At 42.0% G+C, this 22,525-nt stretch overlaps 1 protein-coding gene across 1 annotated transcript; it reads right to left on the bottom strand.

Annotated features, from left to right (window-relative positions):
• Positions 1–10,191: 10,191 nt before the first annotated feature.
• Positions 10,192–19,558, bottom strand: LOC144683234 (pepsin A-4-like). The gene is made up of 9 exons (XM_078546192.1): positions 19,510–19,558; positions 19,252–19,415; positions 15,591–15,708; positions 14,136–14,254; positions 13,242–13,441; positions 11,724–11,843; positions 11,293–11,437; positions 10,457–10,578; positions 10,192–10,356 (listed from the first exon to the last, which is right to left on the bottom strand). The coding sequence occupies exons 1-9, from the start codon at positions 19,556–19,558 to the stop codon at positions 10,230–10,232; spliced, it is 1,164 nt and encodes a 387-aa protein (XP_078402318.1). The 3' UTR covers positions 10,192–10,229.
• Between the last annotated feature and the right edge of the window lie 2,967 nt (positions 19,559–22,525).

The following is a 22,525-nucleotide window of genomic DNA, read 5'->3' as shown; positions in this document are numbered from 1 at the left end:
GAATTCAGCAATTGCCAATGGAAGAGAAACTCAACATTTGCTGATAATCTTTGGGAAATGAAGCCATACTGAAGAATTCTGGGCAATCCCCATCATTCTCGGCTGTGGCAAGTGAGCAGAGACAGCCTTTTTAACGATGTTTTCCTGCTGAATCATATCTTTGGTTCCATCAACTTTGGGTAAAATCGGTCACCTTGCCCAAAAACGTCTCGGGACTTTATTTTTCCATTCAGGAGGACCAATTCACTTTACACATGACTGTGGGCCGATAACAGCTTGATAACCTGTTGCCCTTTTGGGAACGTATAATATTTAACTTACTATTTCTTGCTCCAGTGTATTCCCATTGTGTGCACTGACCCAACAAAGGCAGAGAAATAGTTCAATGCCGGGCATGATAGGAAAACCTGTTCGTCCCAAAACTGCTTCTTTCGTATGTGAGTAACTTATATGTTCTGCATTTTACCCATTATGTTTCCCCAAGTTAAATGATCAGACTTTCTGTGAGACAGTGATGCAAAATATAGTGAGACAACAGATGAATGAACCTCTCTGTGCATTGACAAGAAAAGAGTTTCATAACTTTATAAGGAGCCAGGTGTATGTATAATACCAGGCTCTCCTTGTGGTGTAAAGAAGTTCATTGTTTAATATTTGTTCTTGTTATCTGAAATCATAATGAGTTACTCTTTATCCAAACAGTATAGAAAACACTAATAATTCAGAGTGTGTCTTTATTAATTCCAGCATTGTTCCGCCTTGAATTCTCTTCACAGAATCACAGTATCTTACCGGCACAGAAGGAGCCCATTCGGCCCATCATGCCTGCACTGGCTCTCTAAATCAACCTTATGACCGAGTGCCATTGCCCTGTCTTTTCCCCGTACCCCTGCACCTGGTTTCTATTCAAAGAATCATCGAAAGCCCTCTTAAATGCCTCGATTGAACCTGCCTCCACCAAACTTCCAGGCGGCGCATTCCATCATCCTAAAATATACGATACAACAATCACTGTCTCCTAAATGTTCCCCATCTTCTTCAGCAGAGAAAGAGGTTCACAACGTTGGTATTGGAATGAAATTGTAAAACCCAAACTACTTCATGGCCAGGATTTTACAGCCCCTCTGGCCCTGGGGGATATTAGGGTCCCGCCGAACTGAGTGGAGATTTCAGTGGTTCGCTGCATCCGCTGAGTGGAGACACGCTGTGGTGGGGCAGTAAAACCCTGGCCTATTTGTCTCCCACCTATGTTTCTGGAACTATCCCAATGCCCAGCTGCTCGCTCTGACTGGACCACATTCAGTCTCCTGTTCACCCTGGAGCTGAGAGATATGCCCATGGACCCTCACACCCTCCATCACAACCTATGCCCCCCAACTCATCCCTATGGCCTCTCAAAACCTCCACACCAACCTATCCTATTCTACATGCCTCAATGGTTTTTTATAACTCTATGACATCATAGCCCCACTCATGCCAAACCGTGGCCCCCACACACCACCCTTTTCCTTTAGAGCTACCATGTCAATTGACCTAGTATCCGGCAAGGGCAGACATCAGGACCCATGCTGTGATGAGATAAAAGAAAGTTCTATAAAATGAAGCTCTAAGTGTCTATTGCAGACTCCACAACATTTTAAAAACACTCTCATTCAAAAAAAACCCTTTTCTGCATTTACATGCCTTCAACTAAATAACGCCTTATAATAACTTCCGACAAAGTCCCACATAAGAGATTGGCATGTAAAATTAAAGTGCATGGAATTGGGGGTAGTACATTGAGATGGATAGAAAACTGGTTGGCAGACAGGAAACAAAGTGTAGGAATAAACGGGTCTTTTTCTGAATGGCAGCCAGTTATTCACAATATATATTAATGTTTTAGATGAGGGAATTAAATGTAATATCTCCAGATTTGCAGATGAGACAAAGCTGGGTGGGAGGGTGAGCTGCGAGAAGGATGCAGCGATGCTTCAGTGTGATTTGGACAAGCTGAGTGAGTGGGCAAATGTATCGCAGATGCAGTATAATGTGGATAAATGTGAGGTTATCTATTTTGGTAGCAAAAACAGGAAGGCAGATTATTATCTGAAAGGCTATAATTTGAGAGTGGGGAATGTGGAATGAGACCTGGATGTCCTTGTACACCAGTTGCTGAAGGTAAGCATGCAGGTGCAGCAGGCGGTAAAGAAGGCAAATGGTATGTTGGCGTTCATAGCCAGAGGATTCGAGTACAGGAACAGGGATGTCTTGCTGCTATTGTACAGGGCCATGGTGCGACCACAACTGGAATATTGTGTGCAGTTTTGGTCTCCTTATCTGAGGAAAGACGTACTTGCTATAGAAGGAGAGCAGCAATGGTTTAGCCCTGGGATGGCGGGACTGACATATGAGGAGAGATTGGTTCGATTAGGATTAAATTCGGTGGAGTTCAGAAGAATGAGGGGGGATGTCACAGAAACCAATAAAATTCTAACAGTACTAGACAGAGTAGATGCTGGAAGGATGTTCCCAATGGTGGGGGAGTCCAGAACCAGGAGTCACAGTCTGAGGACACGGGGTAGGCCATTTAGGACTGAGACGAAGAGAAATTTCTTCCCCCAGAGAGTGGTGAGCCTGTGGAATTCGTTACCACAGAAAGTAGTTGAGACCAAAATATTGCATGCTTTCAAGAAGGAGTTAGATATTGTTCTTGGGGCGAAAGGGATCAAAGGGTATGGGGAGAAAGCGGGAGCAGGCTATTGAGTTGGATGATCAGACATGATCATAATGAATGGCAGAACAGGCTCAAAGAGCCGAATGGCCTACTCCTGCTCCTAGTTTTTATGTTTCTATATGTTCCTATTACAAATATTTCATCCTAGTACACAATTCCTTATGACAACAAGCATTGGAGTTCTTAGTCTCACATCAACAGTCCAGAACCACTTGTAGCTGTCAATTAAACTGTGAAATTGGCAGGCACTCTGCTATGATAATGAATGGTTGTGAAATCAGTCAGAAAGCACTAATCCAATAATGACAACCCTCAGATTTTTGTCAACAGACAGAATGAAATATCAAGCAATCATTTTCTAATACACCAGGCAATTATTTCATAGATGTAAAGAGCAGGACCTTTAAATGTCTTGACACTTTTGACAGCTCCCCTGACAGGTGTTTCTAACAGTTGTAACAGGCCCCTTTGACAGATCTATTGACTGTTTCAGTGAGGTTGACAGTAATGAGTTTATGCATTTTTAGGCACACTTATGACTCCCTTGAATAATTCCAAAGGGCACCTGACCTCCACCAAAGGTTTCTTGGGAACAGATCCAAAGGGGTACATTACCACTCCAAAGAGGTACCCTGGCTATCCAAATGAATCCAAAGTTCAAGTATGATGTTACCAGGTCCATTCTGCACAATTCAGGTTTCTCACTACAAGGCTAACAAAATACCACTTTAGTGGAGTCCAGTTAATGATTAAAATAGCCAGTTGCCTCTGTAAAACATGCATGCACGAAATACCCCCTGTCCCTGCAAAAAATGGGAAGTGCCATATTTGGGGTGGGGGGGGCGGGACTTATGGTTTCTGGCCACTTCCATCATTTTGCTACAACAGAGAGGCCTTGCATACTGTCACTTTGTGACATTTCTTACTTTCATTGCTATATGAGCCCTCTGACATTGAAATCCTTAGTCAAGAATCACAGAAGCACAGAATCACAGTGCAGAAGAGGTCCTTCAGCCCATCGAGTCTGCACCGACACGTGAGAAACAACTGACCTTCCTACCTCATCCCATTTACCAGCACTTGGCCCATAGCCTTGAATGTTATGATGTGCCAAGTGCTCATCCAGGTGCTTTTTAAAGGATGTGAGGCAACCCGCCTCCACCACCCTCCCAGGCAGTGCATTCCAGACCGTCACCACCCTCTGGGTAAAAAAGTTTTTCCTCACATCCCCCCTAAACCTCCTGCCCCTCACCTTGAACATGTGTCCCCGTGTAACTGACCCATCAACGCCGGGCAACTGCAGCACCCTATCCATCCTGTCCATGCCCCTCATAATCTTGTACACCTTCATCAGCTCACCCTTCAGTCTTCTCTGCTCCAACGATAACAACCCAAGTCTATCCAACCTCTCTTCATAACTTAAATGTTTCATCCCAGGCCACATATTGGTCAAACTCCTCTGCACCCCCTCCAGTGCAATCACATCCTTCCTAGAATGTGGTGACCAGAACTGCACACAGTACTCCAGCTGTGGCCTCACCAATGTTCAATACAACTCCAACATGACCTCCCTACTTTTGTAATCTATGGCTCGATTGATAAAGGCAATTGTCCCAAATGCCTTCTTCACCAGTTCACAAACATGCCCTTCCGCCTTCAGAGATCTATGGACACGCATGACGATTGTCATGCTCTTCATTGAATACTTCCTTGTCAAATTACTCCTTCCAAAGTGTATCACCTCACACATTTCAGGGTTAAATTCCAATGGCCACTTATCTGCCCAATTGACCATCCCATCTATAACATAAATGACAAATAATTGGGAACCGAGCACAGATCCCTGGCATCCAGTCACTTAAGCATTCTTCTGTCATCACCCTCTGTCTCCTACAACTAAGCCAATTTTGAATCCACCTGATCAAATTACCCTGTATCCCATGTGCATTTGCCTCCTTTATAAGTCTCCCACCTGGGCCCTTGTCAAAGGTTTGCTGAAATCTATATAAACTACAGCAACTACACTCCCCTCATCTACACACCTGGTCACCTCCTCAAAAATTCAATCAAATTTGTTAGGCATAAGAAAATCATGCTGACTATCCCTGATCAAACCTTGCCTCCTCAAGTGGAGATAGATTCTCTCCTTCAGAATTTTCTCCGATAGTTTCCCTACCACTGACATGAGGCTCACTAGCCTGTAGTTCCCTGGATTATCTCTACAACCCTTCTTAAATAGCCACGTGCTAGTGAGCTCAGAAATAGTAGAATAGCGCAGATCAATACATGGCTTAAGAGTTGGTGCAGGAAGGAGGCTTTTAGATTCCTGGGTCACTGGGACTGTTTCTGGGGAAGGTGGGACCTGTAGAAGCGGGACGGCCTACAGCTGAACCAGAGCGGGACTAACATCCTTGCAGGCGGGTTTGCTAGTGCTGTTGGGACGAGTTCAAACTAATTCGGCAGGGTGAGGGGACACAGAATGTTAGCACAATAGGGCCACATCATAATACAGTAAAACAATCAAGTCAGAGGGAGTAAAGCTGCATTAAGTTTCAAGGGAGTAAGGCAAGGCTGGATGGCCTCTACTTTAATGCCAGGGGTATTCCAAGTAAAACGGATGAGTTAAGGGTGAGGATTGACACGTGGAATTGTGATACAGTAGCCATCACTGAGATGTGGTTGAGAGAGGGTCAGGATTGGCAGCTCAACATTCTGGGATATAAAATCTTCAGGCGAGACAGGGGAGGGGGTAAAAGTGGAGGAGGCTTTGCATTATTAGTTACTGCAGTAAGGGGAGATGATATCTTGGAGGGAGCATTGAATGAAGCTTTGTGGGTAGAGCTGAGGAGTTAAAAAGGGGGCAGCCACATTATTAGGTGTTTATTATAGACCCCCAGCTAGTCAGTGGGAAATTGAGGAGCAAATATGTGCACAATTTGTGGAGGTGTGTCAAAACAATGACAATATGGTAATTATATTACGTGATTTCAACTTTCCCAACATTAATTGGGGTAGACATAGTGTTAAGGGCTGGGATGAAGTGTATTTCTTGAAATGTGTACAGGAGAACTTTTTAGGTCAATATGTAGAGGGTCCAACAAGGGATGGCGCAGTGCTGGACCTAATTCTGGGCAATGAAGCCAGACAGGTGGCTGAGGTGATGGTGGGCGAGCATTTTAGTGATAGCAACCACACATGGTAGAATTTAACCTTGTTATGGACAAAGAAATAGACAAGTTGCCAAAAATTGTTTTGGACTGGGGGAGAGTGGATTTTAGTAAAATAAGGCAGGATCTGGCCAAGGTAGACTGGGAACAGCTACTTGTGGGGAAATCTACAGAGGAACAGTGGGGGGTGTTCAAAAAGGATCTGGGGAGGTCACAGGCTCAACATGTTTCCTCTAGGTGATAGGAAGGAGTAACAAGCCCAGAGAACCATGGATGACCAGAAATATTCAGGTTACGATGAGAAGGAAAAGAGAGACTTTTAGCAGGTACAAGGGAAGCAAATCAGCGGAGGCATTAGTGGAGTACAGAAAGTGCAGGATGGAGCTCAAGAAAGCAATTAAAAGAGCAAAGAGGGGACATGAGAAAGCTCTGTCTGGTAAAAGTAGGGAAAATCCCAAGATATTCTATAAGTATATCAATGGGAAGAGGATAACTTGGGAAAGTGTAGGGCCCATAAGGGACCAAGGGGGCAATCTATGGGTGGAGCCAGAGGCCATCGCTAGAGTGTTGAATGAATACTTCACATCCGTCTTCACCCAAGAGAATGAGGATGTCGAAATCGAACTCGGGGAGAGAGACTGCAAGGTTCTTAAGCAAATTGGTATAGGGAGTGACAAGGTATGGGAGGTGTCCGCAGGCTTAAAAGTGGACAAATCTTCAGGTCCCAATGATTTGTGTCCCAGAATACTGAGGGAGGCAAGGGAGGAGATCGCATGGGCTCTGACCCAAATTTTTAATTACTCTCTGGCCATGGGGGAGGTGCCAGAGGACTGGAGAACGGCTAATGTGGTTCCACTATTTAAGGAGCGTTGTAGAGGCTCATCTTCTTGAAACCCTGCTCATTAACCTCTTGAAGTCTTCACCACACGACCTCCAACTTGCCAAACTCTGCAAACTCTTAAACATCTAATACCTGTGTCCCTGCTGGATTCCACTGACTCCCAATGCATGAAATTCAAAACATTTGTTCCAATTAATAAATCCTTCCATGCCCCTCCTAATGCTCATGTGGTGAATGCTGATTTACTTTGGTGCTTCAAATGAGCTGCATCTGTTCGGGGCTGGTTTCGAGGTCACCTTGTATCAAAAAGTAATCCAAGTCCAGATCAATGTGTGTTCCTGGTTAAATGGGTGAGAGAGGAATTTTTCAATTTTTATTTCCTGAGTTTCTATTTAATTTTGTCCCTCTCCCCAGAGATGACATGGTTCCAGATGGATAGGGAGAGTCTGTACCGTGAGGCATAAGGCATCACAACTACATGGCCAGGATAAAGCGACCAGTTGGGCTTTTCCATTTTTGGAAAAGAAATAAATTATAAGCGTACTTTGATAATGACAAGTAAGCAGGATTTTTCACCACTGAACATGCAGAGGCAAAGATTTACTAGCATATCGTACAGGTAACTCTCAAGTTTGTTCCTGGTAGTTTATTATATTGTTTTGCCTGTTACTGATGTAAAACCATTTGCATTCTCCCAAAATCGATTCTTCACCAGCTGAATGTGGGTACTATGCTGGCATGTTTCCAAACCAGTGGAACCTGTCCATGACTCTTTTGTTTTAAAGCCTTTAAAGCAGTAGAAAGCTTCCATCTCATTCAAGTTGAGATCCATATACACAATGGGATTATTGGGTTGGAGGTTATCGTTTCCAGTGAATACTTCAAGAAACTAAACTTTAACAGCAACTTATCTTTCAGATGCTGATCTCCTGTGCATTCCTGATATTTAATACATTTAATTTCATCACATCTTGGCTCAGAATTTGCAGTAGTAGTAACAGTGATGCTGCCAGTGCTTGCTATTATTACTGTGTCAAGCTGACAGCAAGGTCTGGCATTCGCATACGCACAGTTAAACGTGGAAATCAGGAAGTTGCTGTCAGTGATACACTGCTTTGCCACAGGCTGCATTGCCGCAGCTTTTACAGGGTTATACTCATTGAAGTTTAGAAGAATGAGAGGTGATCTTATTGTAACATATAAGATTCTGAGGGGGATTGACAGGGTAGATGTTGAGAGGACGTTTCCTGTCACATGGAGAATCTGGAACTATGGAGCACAGTTTCACAATAAAAGGCATCTCCCATTTAAGACAGAGATGAGGAGGAATTTCTTCTCTCAGAGGCTTGTTAATCTTTGGAATTCTCTTCCCCAGAGAGCAGCACAGGCTGGCTCATTCAATATATTCAATGCTGAGCTAAACAGGTTTTTGATATACAAGGCAGTTAAAGGCTATGCGAGGCAGGCAGGATAGTGGAGTTGAGGCCACAATCAGATGAGCCATAATCTTATTGAATTGTGGAGCAGTCTTGAGGGGCTGAATATGCTACTCCTGCTCGTATTTCTTTTGTTCTTATTCAACAACATCTCTGGCCTTGGAAAAACACATTTTGCAAGCGGCTCATTGCCTCTGGAGAACATATAGAAGTTGCATCTTTTTAATAGAATCTTTTTTTTAAGTTTTAGTTCTGATACATATGATTCTCCCTTAACTCCATAAGCATCTCCCAATTTGTACATTGCTTTTTGTACTTTGATTTAAATATGAGTTATATTCCCTACGTTTTACTTCCTGCAATGCTGCCTGTGACAATTCTGCAATCTGATTGGGTGATCAGCCTGTCTTTGCCTGTCCTATCTCTGGATGCCTCAGATCCACTGTAAAAGGTCCCAAATTGAACCTGACATTGGGAAACAGGATATCTACTTTCTAGAGCCGATCAAAACTATGTGGATAACTTTTGTAAAGGACGTGGACGATGCAGTCCCATTGCAGCTGACTTGAAAATATGTGTGATTGCTTCTTACAATCTTGGGAAACATTGCCGACCATCTTAGAATATCTAGACCAGGGTGCACTGAAACTCAATCTGAAATGGAAATCACAGAATCACAGAATTTTAATGGCACAGAAGGAGGCCATTCCACCCATCGTGTCTGCACTGGCTCTGCAAATGAGCATTATGACCTAGTGCCATAGTCCTGCCTTTTCCCCGTAACCCTGCATATTGTTTCTATTCAAATAATCATCAAATGTCCTCTTGAATGCCTGAATTAAACCTCCCTTCACCACACTTGGAGGCAGTGCATTCCAGACCCGAACCACTTGTCGTGTGAAAATGTTTTTTCTGACGTCACATTTGCTTCTTTTGAAAATCACTTTAAATTGAGCTCTATCGTTCTTGATCCTTTAACGAGTGGGAACAGCTTCTGTCCATCGTTTCTGTCCAGCCCCCTCATGATTTCGAATATCTCTATCAAATCTCTGCTTAGGCTTCTTCTCTCCAAGGAGAACAGCCCCAACCTCTCCAATCTATCTCTGTACCTGAAGTTTCCATCCCTGGAAACATTCGTGTAAACGCTTCTGCGCTCTCTCCAATGTGTTCACATCCTTCCTATAATGTGGCGCCCAGAAGTATACACAACGCTCTTGTACACTATGCCATAATATCCAGCATCTTGAATCAATGGGATCTTATATTTGAATTACTCTGAGACATAAATAGAACCAGAACGAGACTTCATCAGGCCACTTCCAAATTTCTGAAGATATTATTCAACAACCACTTCTCATGTGATCTACAAATTCCTACCTGTGTTTGGCAAACTTTGACATGAGTGGATCACCTCACAAGACAGTTCAAATGTGAAATGAATTCAGGCTCCTCCACACACAGAAGTAAATGGAACAAGAAACAGGAGAACTGGGAGTATGCGTTGCATGTTGATATTTTATTGAACAATTTTAAGAACGAATATAATGAAGAGAAAAGGAGAGAAAAGGCTGCCGTGTGATGTTAGGATCACATTTACTTCAAATCAGGTTTCACTGCAGAGGTCATCCACATTCAGCAGAAATGTGTATGTCTCTGGAGTGAATCACTGCACCAATAATATATCACGGCTGAATGTCAGAACCAAAAGATAACAGAGTGAAAGTGCTGCACAATCAGAGAGGGAATATAATTAGACTCTATCAACATTCTCATTTCCAATCCAGAATCAGTGTCCTTAGTCTGTTCCTATAAAAACACACAGTGACAAGGCATTTCTTTAATTGTCATTTCTATTTTCTTTGTTTTTCAGCTGTGATTTAGTGCAGAGTTCTGCTGAGCACAAACCACAGCCAATTGCCAATTGTATATATTTGTTTATTGTTATTCAAGAGATGATGACTTCCTCTATTACACTCTGCAGCCAGGTGACAACTGCTGTACTGGAGAGTCATGTGATGGCTTAAAATGCAGATCGAGGTGTGCTTTTAATGAGAATACAGATGAAGAAATTAGACAGCCTTAGCCAAACCCACACGATTGTTCCCAATGTCGAAAATGGAGTAATATTCCCCAATGAACACATCTCCCAGGATCCAGAGGTTTCCACCAGTAACGCCAAATCCACTGATGCAGCTTCTTTGCTCGTCAAAAGTTTGCTGTAAGGAAAAGGAGAACAATTAACATTAAAAAAATATTCCTATTGCATCTTCTAAAATTTCAAAGTTTATTCTAGCACCCCATTGCTGTCCAATAACACACCTGCAACGTGTAACCTTGTGGGGGGAGAGGGAAATCCACTCCATTGATTGTGAAGACCACATCAGGCATGTTCTGCAGATTGTAACAATTTATGTTGTACTGTAAGAAAATAGAAACAGCATTCAGTCATTGTGTCAGTATAAAGATTTATAATAACTCATTTATAGTGCAATGCCATTCCTAACTAATCCATATTGAGCTAAAGATGAGGTGAAATTGGAATACACAAGCAGGATAACAGGAAATGGTTAAAGAGAAAGATTGGCGATTCCCAGGATAGATTTAATTTCCATATAGCAACATCACACCAAAACATTTCTAAATATCAGTGTTCATCTCAATGCCAAAACAATAATAAATAGGATAATGGATTTCACATTTTGTCTGCTGATTCCGTGTACTATTTCTGCATGACATTTTCCCCTTGAATAAGAAGGTTCCAAAATGTAAAGACTCCTCACCTTAATTTTGCTACAAATATTGGTGCCTTTCAAATATTTATAGGGTAGTATGTCCATACTAGTGTGATTGTTGCCTCATATTTGTGAAATTTAATTTAACATCACTCTGTCCACTCTCTTCCGCCCACTCTACCCCTCCCTTCCCACATACCATCCACACCTCCACACACAAGAGGCTGAGGGAATATCCACAGAGCAAATTATGGATGAGGATTTGCAAGATTTTTTACAAATGTAGCGTGTAGCATTTTGTCATAGTGTAAATGATCTGTTAGAGGCTGCATTGTGAATGATTCATTGATGCACACTCAGACACTCCACATCCACGCCCAATGTTGGAACATGGGTTTACCTCTCCATAGTAAGTTGGAGTTGCTCCAATGCCCTGCTGGATAATGCCAATGGGCGTACTGGGGCCAACAAGAAGAGAAGTACCAGTATCAACAATGGCAGGACAACCTCCACTGCAGGCCACAACCTCACCATCAATTGTCACCCTGGACAGAGAAAAATGCGTCAAGAATTCGTCAAAGACTTAAAACTGCCTCAAGTATTAGACAAATTGAACAATTAATAGCACGTTGAGTTTCCTAGCTCGCTGAGACATTCATTATATCTTAAATAAACGCTGATTCAGCTGAGATCTTAAAATTAGTCTAAGTATTTTATTCCTTCTTTCCTTTTAGTTTGTTTGTTTCAATATAATTTGTTAAAACCATTATCTCAGACTTCAGTAGAGAAGCAGAAAATATCTATTCCTCTTGTCGATGGGTAATCACTTACCTGTCAATGAGGATTTGCCAGTAGGCATCACGAGTGACAGGAACCCAGTGAATTTGGCCTGTGTAGTGACTTGAATCAATTCCACCAAATAGGATTTCACTGCCGGACTGACCTTGCTGTCTGTAAAACAAAAGAGATTTCAAGAAAAGCTCAGAGATTGATATATTTCCAGATTAGAGGTAGCACTTAGTAATGTGACTGCCTATTGGGTATTAAATCTAAAATAAACAACTTTCTAAAGCAGCTACTAAAAGTCATTGATTGCAATGTTGCCATAAATAGTAAAAATGAATTCAAAATTATAAATTCAAATTGGGGAACTATACATTTTAAATGAGTGATGCGGAATATATTCTGGCTCTGTTTATTGGTTCTATTCTGAATTGGGTTGAAGCACCAGAGGACAAATTCAAGGTTTGGAACCAAATCACTTTGATACAAAGCACCTGCATTGATGTTGAGACTTTCACATCCTGAGAATGGCCTTAAATTCTTCTCACCCAACTAATACTTTTGAAGTGTATTTAACATTGCAGTGTAGACAAAGGTGGTAGGCAGTTTGTACACAGCAGTGTCCCACAAATAATCTGAGCAAACTCAGTGAAAAGATACCACGGACATCAGTTTCCTGCCCACTTCCCATATCCATCAATTCCATGAGTGGCCAAAAATCTGTCTATCTCAGCCTTAAGTATACTCAATGATGGAGCATCCGCAAACCTCTGGGGTAGAGAATGCCAAAGATTCACAATATCCTGATAGTGAAGAGGTTTCTCAACATGCCAGCCCAGGCCATCTATCCTGACTCTGTGCCCCTTTGTTCTAAATTCCACAGCCAGAAAATAACCACTCAGTGTCCATCCTGTCAAGGCCCTTCGGAACCTTATATGTTTCAATGAGGCTGTTGTATTTTATGCATCGGAGATATGCAGAGATGATACACCATTTTCTACTTGCACAGGATAAGATTTATTTACAATGCTTTAAAAATGCCTGCTTCCACACTTGCAGCAGCAGGCCTCAGTTCAGTCTCTGCCTCTCTCTCTCTCTTGAAGTGATCACAGCCAGGCTTAACTAATCATACACAGTGAGCAGTGAACAGTGACACAGAATCAAATGTTGAGCAATTGAGCACTACTGGGCTCACCTCTAATTCTTCTAACCTCCAGAGAATATAAAGCTAATTTACTCAACATCTCTTCATTGGATAACCCTCTTACCCCAGGGACCAATCTAGTGAACCTTTGATATACTGCCTCCAATGCAACTATATCTTTCCTTGGATACAGGGACCAAAACTGCCCATGGAACTTCAGGTGTGGAGTACAATGCCACACTAAAGTATTGACATTCACAATGTGCTCAAGTTTTACATTCGATTTGAGCCCATGGCATTGAAACAAAGAAAAGAGTGTTAACAACTAAGGCAAGCTGATTGTTTGAGTGAAAGCTAAATAAGCAGTTCCTGTTTCATTCAGGGAAATAATATGTAGCAACAAGTGCATAAAAGATTTTCACCTTGTTAGGTACACAGAGAAGAGAGGCTCATCCACCAGTCTCTGAGACATCATGTTACTAAATACAGTGGTAGCTCCTGATGCTGCAAGAGATGGAAAGCCCATGCCCAGAATTCCATCAAATTTAACATAGGAAAAGAAACCACCAGGTTCAGTTGTACTTAAACCAAATTCCTGACCAGGGATAGCAATGCTTGAAATCTAGAAAAATAAAGTCAAGTGATTATTCATGAGAAATTGAGCAGAATGTTATCCAGTGAATTGTAACTTCTCCATAAACTGCACTTAGCAAATATATTTTCCCACACCCATGCAGCCAATCATGAGCCCCAATGGGTTAGATGACCAATTAAACTTTTTTTTAACAATCCTGGTTCATGGATAAATTTTGGAAAAGAAATGGGGAGTAGCCACATGAGCTTCTTTGAATAGTAGATGCTGGTTGTTTACATCCACTTCAAAGGTTACCTATAACACTATGGCAGTCTCAATCTGGATTATCTGTACAAGTGGGTTTGAACTTGCAACCTTCTGACTCAGAGTGCTACCACTGAGTTAAGGCAGACGACTGACAGATGTCAAATACCACATTCAACTCAAATAGACATAAGGGTGTGAGTTGAACTGAATGAAGGGAGCATTTTCATCAAATATCTACTGTTTCATTGGAAAGAATTTCAGGCAGATTTTATTACAAATCCACAACTTGGACGTTGAGACACTCTCTGCTACATCATCATTACACTCCCACGTATCTGTTCGTCTTCCAACTGATCAAACTCATTGTTTTTGATGCCAATATCTTGTGTCCTGATCTGGAACATATTACCTTAGACATCAATTATCACTGTTTTGTCGTTGAATTTATTTGATGAAGGGGCTACAATCTACTTACTCTGATAGTGTCATATCCCAGTATTCCTTTCATGGCTCCTGTACCATACTGGATAGATACACCCTGGTTGTTTGAACGATATGTTGATGACAATTTGGGGTTGAATCTTTTATGTACCACTGGAACAGAACATTCATTTCATGAAATTAATAACAAAAACATTTCACCATTTAGTCTAATACATCAAGAAACTTTTGTGCCAGAAAAGAATCAATTACTCACATTTTTAAAAGTTTCTATTTTAAACAAGCACCCACCAAATTTTTTTTAGCCTCTTAGGTGTATTACTGGTTCCCTTTTCCTTGGAATGAGGTGCTGAGAATATGAGGAGGATCAGAAAGCTGTGTTCATGTGTGAGGTGGAGCTCTGAGTTGGACATGTGTGTGCACGTGTGTGTCCATGTGCACACTTACAAAGGAAGACAGTCTAGTGGAGACCCTCTTGTTAGCCTAGCCATTGGATAAGCTTAAACCTAATCAAATTTAACATGACACCAGAATGGTCCCTGGGTGAGGGATTTTTTGCTACCAGGTCAGGTTGGAGATTCTGGGGTCCCTCTCTTTGGAGCAAAGGTGATTGAGGGAAAATTTGATAGAGTTGTAGAAGATAATAAATTTATGATGGGTTTAGATAAGGTAGAGAAAGAAAGGCTGTTCCCATTAGCTGATAATTTAAAGACCAAGGGCGCAGATTTAAGGATTCGTGCAAAAGATGCAAGCGGATGTCAGGAAGAACTTTTTTAAGCAGTGGGCAGTAGTGACCTGGAACTTGCTGCCTACAAGAATGGGCAGTAGAAATAATCAATGATTTCAAAAGGAAATTGGGTGAGAACTTGAGGAATATAAACCAGCAGGGCTATGGGGATAGAGCCATGGAATAGCACTGACTGGGTTGCTCTACAGTGAGCTGGCATGGACCCGATTGGCTAGATTGTCCCCTCTGTGCAATAATGACTTCATGACTCTATGACTCAGCGTTATGGAGAATGTACCTTTGTTGTGTACTTTTGATTAGTTTAGTATTTTTATGAACTGACTTATCACTAAGGTTTCAAAACTTTGTTCCGACAGGTTCCAGATTTTCAATTTGCTTTGTTGCCGCAAAATCTCCACCGTCCATTATCTTTGCCAGTAACCATCCGATCCAGGAGTGTGAACTGGAAATTATTTTACACTAATGCTAAGATCTTAATGTACCTTCAACCTAAGATTTATCCATATCCAGAGGGAGACAAAGAACCACAGCGAAAACCTCCAAGAAATCAAAGCTCGGTTAAATTTCTCTCCGAGCCCAGAGATAACCAAGCAAAATTCTAGGGTTTCATCCAATCTTACAAAACACACTGTTCAACTGTGACTATTGTAGAAATTTGACTCTCTTCCTAACACAACTGACCTTAACATGAAGACAATTCACAAAGGGAAGTATGTTAACAGCAGGGTAATATTTACTTACTGCATGACTTTTCAGAACAGTAAACTGATGGGACCCAGAGATTGGATGAGCCAGTGTCAAAGATGACGGTGAAGCTCTGTGGTGGATTCCCAATGCTGATTGCTCCATAGTATGACAACTGTCAGCAAAAAGAGAAAGACCAAAATATATCACCTGGAAATATATCATTGTGTTATTAGGCTCAGGTTCCTCTACACCCATTAGAAAATGTAAATCTTCCCATCACTCCTTTATTCTAATCACATGATGTAGAAGTAGAAGAGTGTAGCTATTTAAATGCAAGAGATTTAATGAGCAATGCATCTGTTCCTATGTATTATGCTGAATATATACTTCATGGCTAAGATGCTGTTGCACCTTTCATTCATGTTCTCTTTAAACTTCAGGTCGCATCTCAACTCTAACTGATGCTAACAAGACTGATAGCATTGTTAAACACCCACCCAGCAACACTAGCCATGTTCATTAAAGGTACCCAGGAATATTATTCCAGTAACCATCAGCATTGGTTAGACAAGCAGCTGCCAGTTCGTAGGGCTACAGAAATCACAAGTAATTTCTCACAATGAATGAGAAGTTTCAAATCCAGATCAAAAGGATTCAATGTTGTGATCACCAGCTTTTCATAGAAACATAAAATGGTTACAGTGTAGATGGAGGCCATTTGACCCATCATGTCCTGCTAACTCTCTGGAATAGCAATTCATATAGGCCTACACCCCCGCATTATCCCCGTGTCCCTGCCAATATTTTCTCTTCCGATAGTTATGCATTTTCCTTTTCAAAGCTGCAATTGAATCTGCCTCCTCCACCCTTTTAGTCAGCACGTTCCAGATCCTAACCACCGGCTGTGTAAAAAATGCTTTGTCCTTCTGTTTCCTTGTGTTCTTTTGCCAACCGCCTTAAATCAGTAACCACTCGTTCTTGACCATTCTCCCAATGATTTTGACAACCTCTATCAAATGTACTCTTAATCTTCTCTTCAAGTACAACAGCCCCAGCTTTTTCAACCTATCCATGGAACTGAAGTTTCTCATTCCTGGAACCAGCTGTTGAATCTTTTCTGTCCCCTTTCTAATGCCTTTGTATCCTTCCTATCATGTGGTGCTCAGAATTGGAAATTTGACTCCAGTTGAGGTTGAATCAATATTTTGTCTAATGGTTCATCATAATTTCCTTGTTTTTATGATCTATTTATGAAGTCACTGCCATTGTCCCTTTGATTCGATGGCTTCAACTTTGATGACAAGTTGTTATGTGGCATTTTATCAAATGTTTTTAGGAATTCCCGTATGAATGAAGAGTGCAGGAGGGCATGCCAGGAGCAGCACCAGGCATACCTGAAAATGAGATGTCAACCTGGTAAAGCTATATCTCAGGACTACTTGTGCACCGAACAGCATAAGCAGCAAGTGATAGATAGGGATAAGTTATCCCACAACCAACAGATCGGATTTAAGCTCTGCAGTGCTGCCACATCCGGTGGTGAATGGTGGTGGACAATTAAACAACTCACTGGAGGAGAAGGCTCGACAAATATCTCCATCCTCAATGATGGAGGAGCCCAGCACAGCAGTACAAAGATAATGCTGAAGCATTCGCAAAAATCATCAGCAAGAAGTGTCGAGTGGATGATCCATCTCGGCCTCCTCTGGAGGTCCCCAGCATCACAGATGCCTGTTTTCAGCCAATTTGATTCACTCTACGTGATATCGAGGAACGGCTGAAGGGACTGGATACTGCGAAGGTTATGGGCCCTGACAATATTCCGGCAATAGTTCTGAAGGCTTGGGCTCCAGCACTTGCCGCACTACTAGCCAAGCGGTTCCAGTACAGCTACAGCACTGGCATCTACCCAGCTATGTGGAAAATTGCCCGGTATGTCGTGTACACAAAGAGCAGGGCAAATCCAGCCCAGCCAATTACCGCCCCATCAGTCTACTCTCCATTTCTCCATTATCAGTAAAGTAATAGAAGGGTTCATCAACAGTGCTATCAAGTGGCACTTGCTTAGCAATAACCTGCTCACTGATGCCCAGTTTGGGTTCTGACAGGGCCACTCAGCTCCTGACTTCATTATAGCCTTGGCTGAAACATGGACAAAAGAACTGAACTCCCGAGGTGAGGTGAGAGTGACTGCCCTTGACATCAAGGCAGCAGTTGACCAAGTATAGCCTCAAGGAGCCCTAGCGAAACTGGATTCAATGCCAATCAGGGGGCAAAGATCTACACTGGTTGGAGTCATACTGAGCATATAGGAAGATGGCTGTGATTGTTGGAGGTCAGTCATCTCAGCTCCAGGACACCACTGCAGGAGATCCTCAGCGTAGTGTCCTTGGCCTAACCATCTTCAGTTACTTCATCAATGCCCTTCCTTCCATCATAAGGTCAGGATTGGGGATGTTTGCTGATGATTGCACAATGTTCAGAACCATTTGCGACTCCTCAGATACTGAAGCAGTCCCTGTCCAAATGCAGCAAGACCTGGACAATATCCAGGCTTGTGCTGACAATTGGCAAGTAACATTTGCGTTACATAAGTGTCAGGCAATGAGCATCTCCAAACACAGAGAATCCAACCATCGCCCCATGATGTTCAATGACATTATCATCACTGAATCCCCCAATATCAACATCCTGGGGATTACCAGTAACCAGAAACTGAACTGGACTAGCCATATAAATGCTGTGTCTACAAGAGCAGGTCAAAGGCTTGGAATCGCATTACGAGTCACTCACCTCCTGACTCCCCAAAGCCTGTCCACAAGTCAGAAGTATGATGGAGAACTACCCACTTGCCTGGATGAGTGCAGCTCCCACAACACTCAAGAAGCTTGACACCATCCAGGACAAAGCAGTCCACTTGATTGGCACCACATCCACAAACATTCACTCCCTCCACCCCTGACGCACAGTAGCAGCAGTGTGTACCATCTACAAGATGCACTGCAGGAATTCACTAAGGCTCCTTAGACAGTACCTTCCAAACCAACGACCACTACCACCTAGAAGGACAAGGGCAGAAGATAGATGGGAACACCACCACCTGGAAATTCCTCTCCAAATCACTCACCATCCTGACTTGGAAATATGTCGCCCCTCCTTCACTGTCGCAGGTTCAAAATCCTGGAACTCCCTTCCTAACAGCACTGTGGGTTTACCAACACCACATGAACTGCAATGGTTCAAGAAGGCAGCTCACCACCACCTTCACAAGGGCAACTAGGGATGGACAATAAACACTGGCCCAGCCAGGGAAGCCCATATTCCATGAATGAATAAAGAAAAATATCAAATTCATGACCCTGATCAACTTGCACTGTTACCTCATCAAAAATTATAATCAAATTCATTTAACATGATTTATGTTGAACAAGTCTATGCCAAATTTCCTTACTTAATCCACATATGTCCAAATGACATGAGGCACCCAACAACATATAGAACAGCTAAATCCCATCCATTGACAATTGCCGTGTAAATTATAGCAGGTTAAATATCTACAGCACAAGGTCTACTAACACAGTTTATGTGCCACTGAATTATTGCCCTTAACCAGCAACTGGCACTGAGAATAATATAGATTACAGGTGGAAGCTGCAATAAATGTAAGTTAAGATGTAGTTTTCTCTTTTGTTTGGCAAACTGCGAGATTACTTACATCCAAGTAGTTAATCATTGGTTCATTTGTATCCAGAGTTAAGGGTTGTTCAAACTTTGAGCAGGGATCATATGGATGATTCTTCAGGAAGACTTCCAGCAACCCTTTCTCCTTAAGAACATCACGGCCAGATTTACCCTTATACAAGGGCACTCTGTAAAGAAATAAAATAAGTTGCAAATGTCATCACATTTTCTGTTCCTTGCTGACATATTATTCATTTCCTCTTTTGACTTGTGATAATTCCCTACCTGATCATACATTCAGAGAGCTGAATGCAAGCGAGGGTGATGAGCAGCCACTTCATCTTGCCAGTTGGGTTGGTTCCGAGACTCTACAGAATCTAGAGTTTGGGACCTGAGCAGCAACATTTATACTCTCTCTGACCAAACTATTCCATTGTCACGAGTCCTCAGATATGACCATTCAGTATGATAAGTAAGTATTAATGTACTCATGATTAGTTTATCTCAAATATAATCTTTTTAGTTAAGGACAACCTTCACTCTAAGTGGCAAGTAATTAAGAGCATTTGGGTTATAACAAAACACTTTAAGTATTGTATAAATCAGACTAAAAACAATTGTGTTAGAGCCACAAAATATCAATATCACAAGTGCACCAGAAGATAAGTTAACTGCTGGATACAACATTTAACCAGTTCATGTGTGTGGCAGCACATCCACAAACATTCACTCCCTCCACCACCAATGCACAGTAGCAGCAGTGTGTACCATCTGCAAGGAGCTCACCAAGGCTCCTTTGACAGCACCTTCCAAATCCATGAGCTCTATCATCTAGAAAGACAAGGGCAGCAGACACATGGATGCACCACAAATTGGAAGTTCCCCTCCAAGCCACTCATCATCCTGACTTGGAAATATATTGCTGTTCCTTCACTGTTGCTGGATCAAAATCCTGGAACTCCATCCCTAACAGCACTGTGGGTGTACCTACACCACAGCGGTTCAAGAAGGCAGCTCACCACCACCTTCTCAAAGGTAATTAGGGAAGGGCAAGAAATGCTGGCCTAGCCTATGTCACCCACATCCCATGAACGATTAAATCAAAATTTGCCACTGCGGAGGTTGAAGAACCTCTGATGTTGAATTTCCTGGAGGGTACTTATTTAACATGCTTGCATTGAGGGGGCTCAATTGACAACATCAGCTGCAACAGTGATGCCCTGTTGATTTAGAAAAATCATCTGACTCCAACAAGATAAGTTTTGCATTTGAAATTTAGAAATATACTCTTTAGGGGTAGAAATTTCACTTCAGATTTATGATGTGCTGGCTTCAAAAGCCGTAGTCCATGACTTGAATATGTAATCTGGGTTTACATGTTTGATGCCATGTTAAAATATGGATCTTCTGCATGTTCAAGTTAACTTTATCAAGGAAGAGCAGATGGATTCCCCAAATGTTATACCCAATATTTACCCCCTTACCCAAAACCACCAAAGGAGATTAACTGCTTTTTAAATTTGTTCTTGGGATATGTTTCTTACTGGCAAGGACAGCAATTATTACACCAAACTGCCCTTGAGCAGGTGATGGTGAACCCCCTTATCAACTTTTCTGTAGTGGGATGATACAACTGAGTGGCTTGCTAGGCCATTTCAGAGGGTCGATGAGAGTGAACCACATTGCTGTGGGCCAGACCAGTTAAGGACAACAGATTCCCACCCCTGAAGGGCATTAGTAATTCAGGTGGGTTTTACACAATAATCCAGTTGTTACATGATCATTTTTAATTAGACTAGCATTTTATTCCAGATTTATTAATTAATTGAATTTAAATTGAGCAACTTCCCTGGTTGGATTTGAACTCATGACTTGGATGTATTGCTAGGTCGTGCCACTGACCACCCCATCCTTGCATTTCCATCCCATTGTTGCAAGTCGGATTTTCCTGTGTACGACTGGCTGCTGCCTATATGTACAAAGCAATTAGGCCCATGCTTGAGTATTAACTCGTTCCTCCATGGCATTGCAATTGAATCCAGCATTTTCCAGCCCAAGAAATAGAAAAAGCCAAGGTTCCTGCTCCTGTTTACTATCCACTGGTCTCTGTGGAGTGTTGTATCCCTGGACATTGGAAAAAGGCAAGATTACAAACTGCGATAACCATCATTGTGTCCAACAGCCCACTTGCATTCATTATAAATTCTCAAGTCGTGAAAGGTGATTGGGGTGAATTCAGCAATTGCCAATAGAAAAGAAACTCAATATTTGCTGATAATCTTTGGGAATTGAAGCCATACTGAAGAATTCTGGGCAATCCCCATCATTCTCGGCTGTGGCAAGTGAACAGAGACAGCCTTTTTAACTATGTTTTCCTGCTGAATCATATCTTTGGTTACATCGACTTTGGGTACAATCGGTCACCTTGCCCAAAAACGTCTCGGGACTTTATTTTTCCATTCAGGAGGACCAATTCCCTTTACACATAACTGTGGGCCGATAACAGCTTGATAACCTGTTGGCCTTTTGGGAATGCATAATATTTAACTTACTATTTCTTGCTCCAGTGCGTTCCCATTGTGTGCACTGACCCAACAAAGGCAGAGAAATAGTTCAATGCCGGGCATGATAGGAAAACCTGTTCGTCCCAAAACTGCTTCTTTCGTATGTGAGTAACTTATATGTTCTGCATTTTACCCATTATGTTTCCCCAAGTTAAATGATCAGACTTTCTGTGAGACAGTGATGCAAAATATAGTGAGACAACAGATGAATGAACCTCTCTGTGCATTGACAAGAAAAGAGTTTCATAACTTTATAAGGAGCCAGGTGTATATATAATACCAGGCTGTCCTTGTGGTGTAAAGAAGTTCATTGTTTAATATTTGTTCTTGTTCCCTGAAATCATAATGAGTTACTCTTTATCCAAACAGTACAGAAAACACTAATAATTCAGAGTGTGTCTTTATTAATTCCATTATTGTTCCGTCTTGAATTCTCTTCACAGAATCACAGAATCTTACCGGCACAGAAGGAGCCCATTCGGCCCATCATGCCTGCACTGGCTCTCTAAATCAACCTTATGACCTAGTGCCATTGCCTTGTCTTTTCCCCGTACCCCTGCACCTGGTTTCTATTCAAAGAATCATCTAATGCCCTCTAAAAAGCCTCGATTGAACCTGCCTCCACCAAACTTCCAGGCGATGCATTCCATCATCCTAAAACATACGATACAACAATCACTGTCTCCTAAATGTTCCCCATCTTCTTCAGCAGAGAAACAGGTTCACAACGTTGGTATTGGAATG

Source organism: Cetorhinus maximus, chromosome 8, assembly GCF_964194155.1.
Source record: "Cetorhinus maximus chromosome 8, sCetMax3.hap1.1, whole genome shotgun sequence".
NCBI classification, from domain to species: Eukaryota; Metazoa; Chordata; class Chondrichthyes; order Lamniformes; family Cetorhinidae; genus Cetorhinus; species Cetorhinus maximus.
The sequence above is the reverse complement of the archived record's forward strand: the minus strand, read 5'-3'. Positions and strand labels throughout refer to the sequence as shown.

Coding starts and splice junctions, on each gene's coding strand:
- LOC144683234 (XM_078546192.1), bottom strand. CDS start 19,558: ATGAAGTGGCTGCTCATCACCCTCGCTTGCATTCAGCTCTCTGAATGT. Junction 11,844..13,241: donor TTCTCTGTGTACCTAACAAG/GTGAAAATCTTT, acceptor TTTGTTTTACAG/ACAGCAAGGTCAGTCCGGCA. Junction 10,357..10,456: donor TGTTATTGGACAGCAATGGG/GTGCTAGAATAA, acceptor TGACGAGCAAAG/AAGCTGCATCAGTGGATTTG.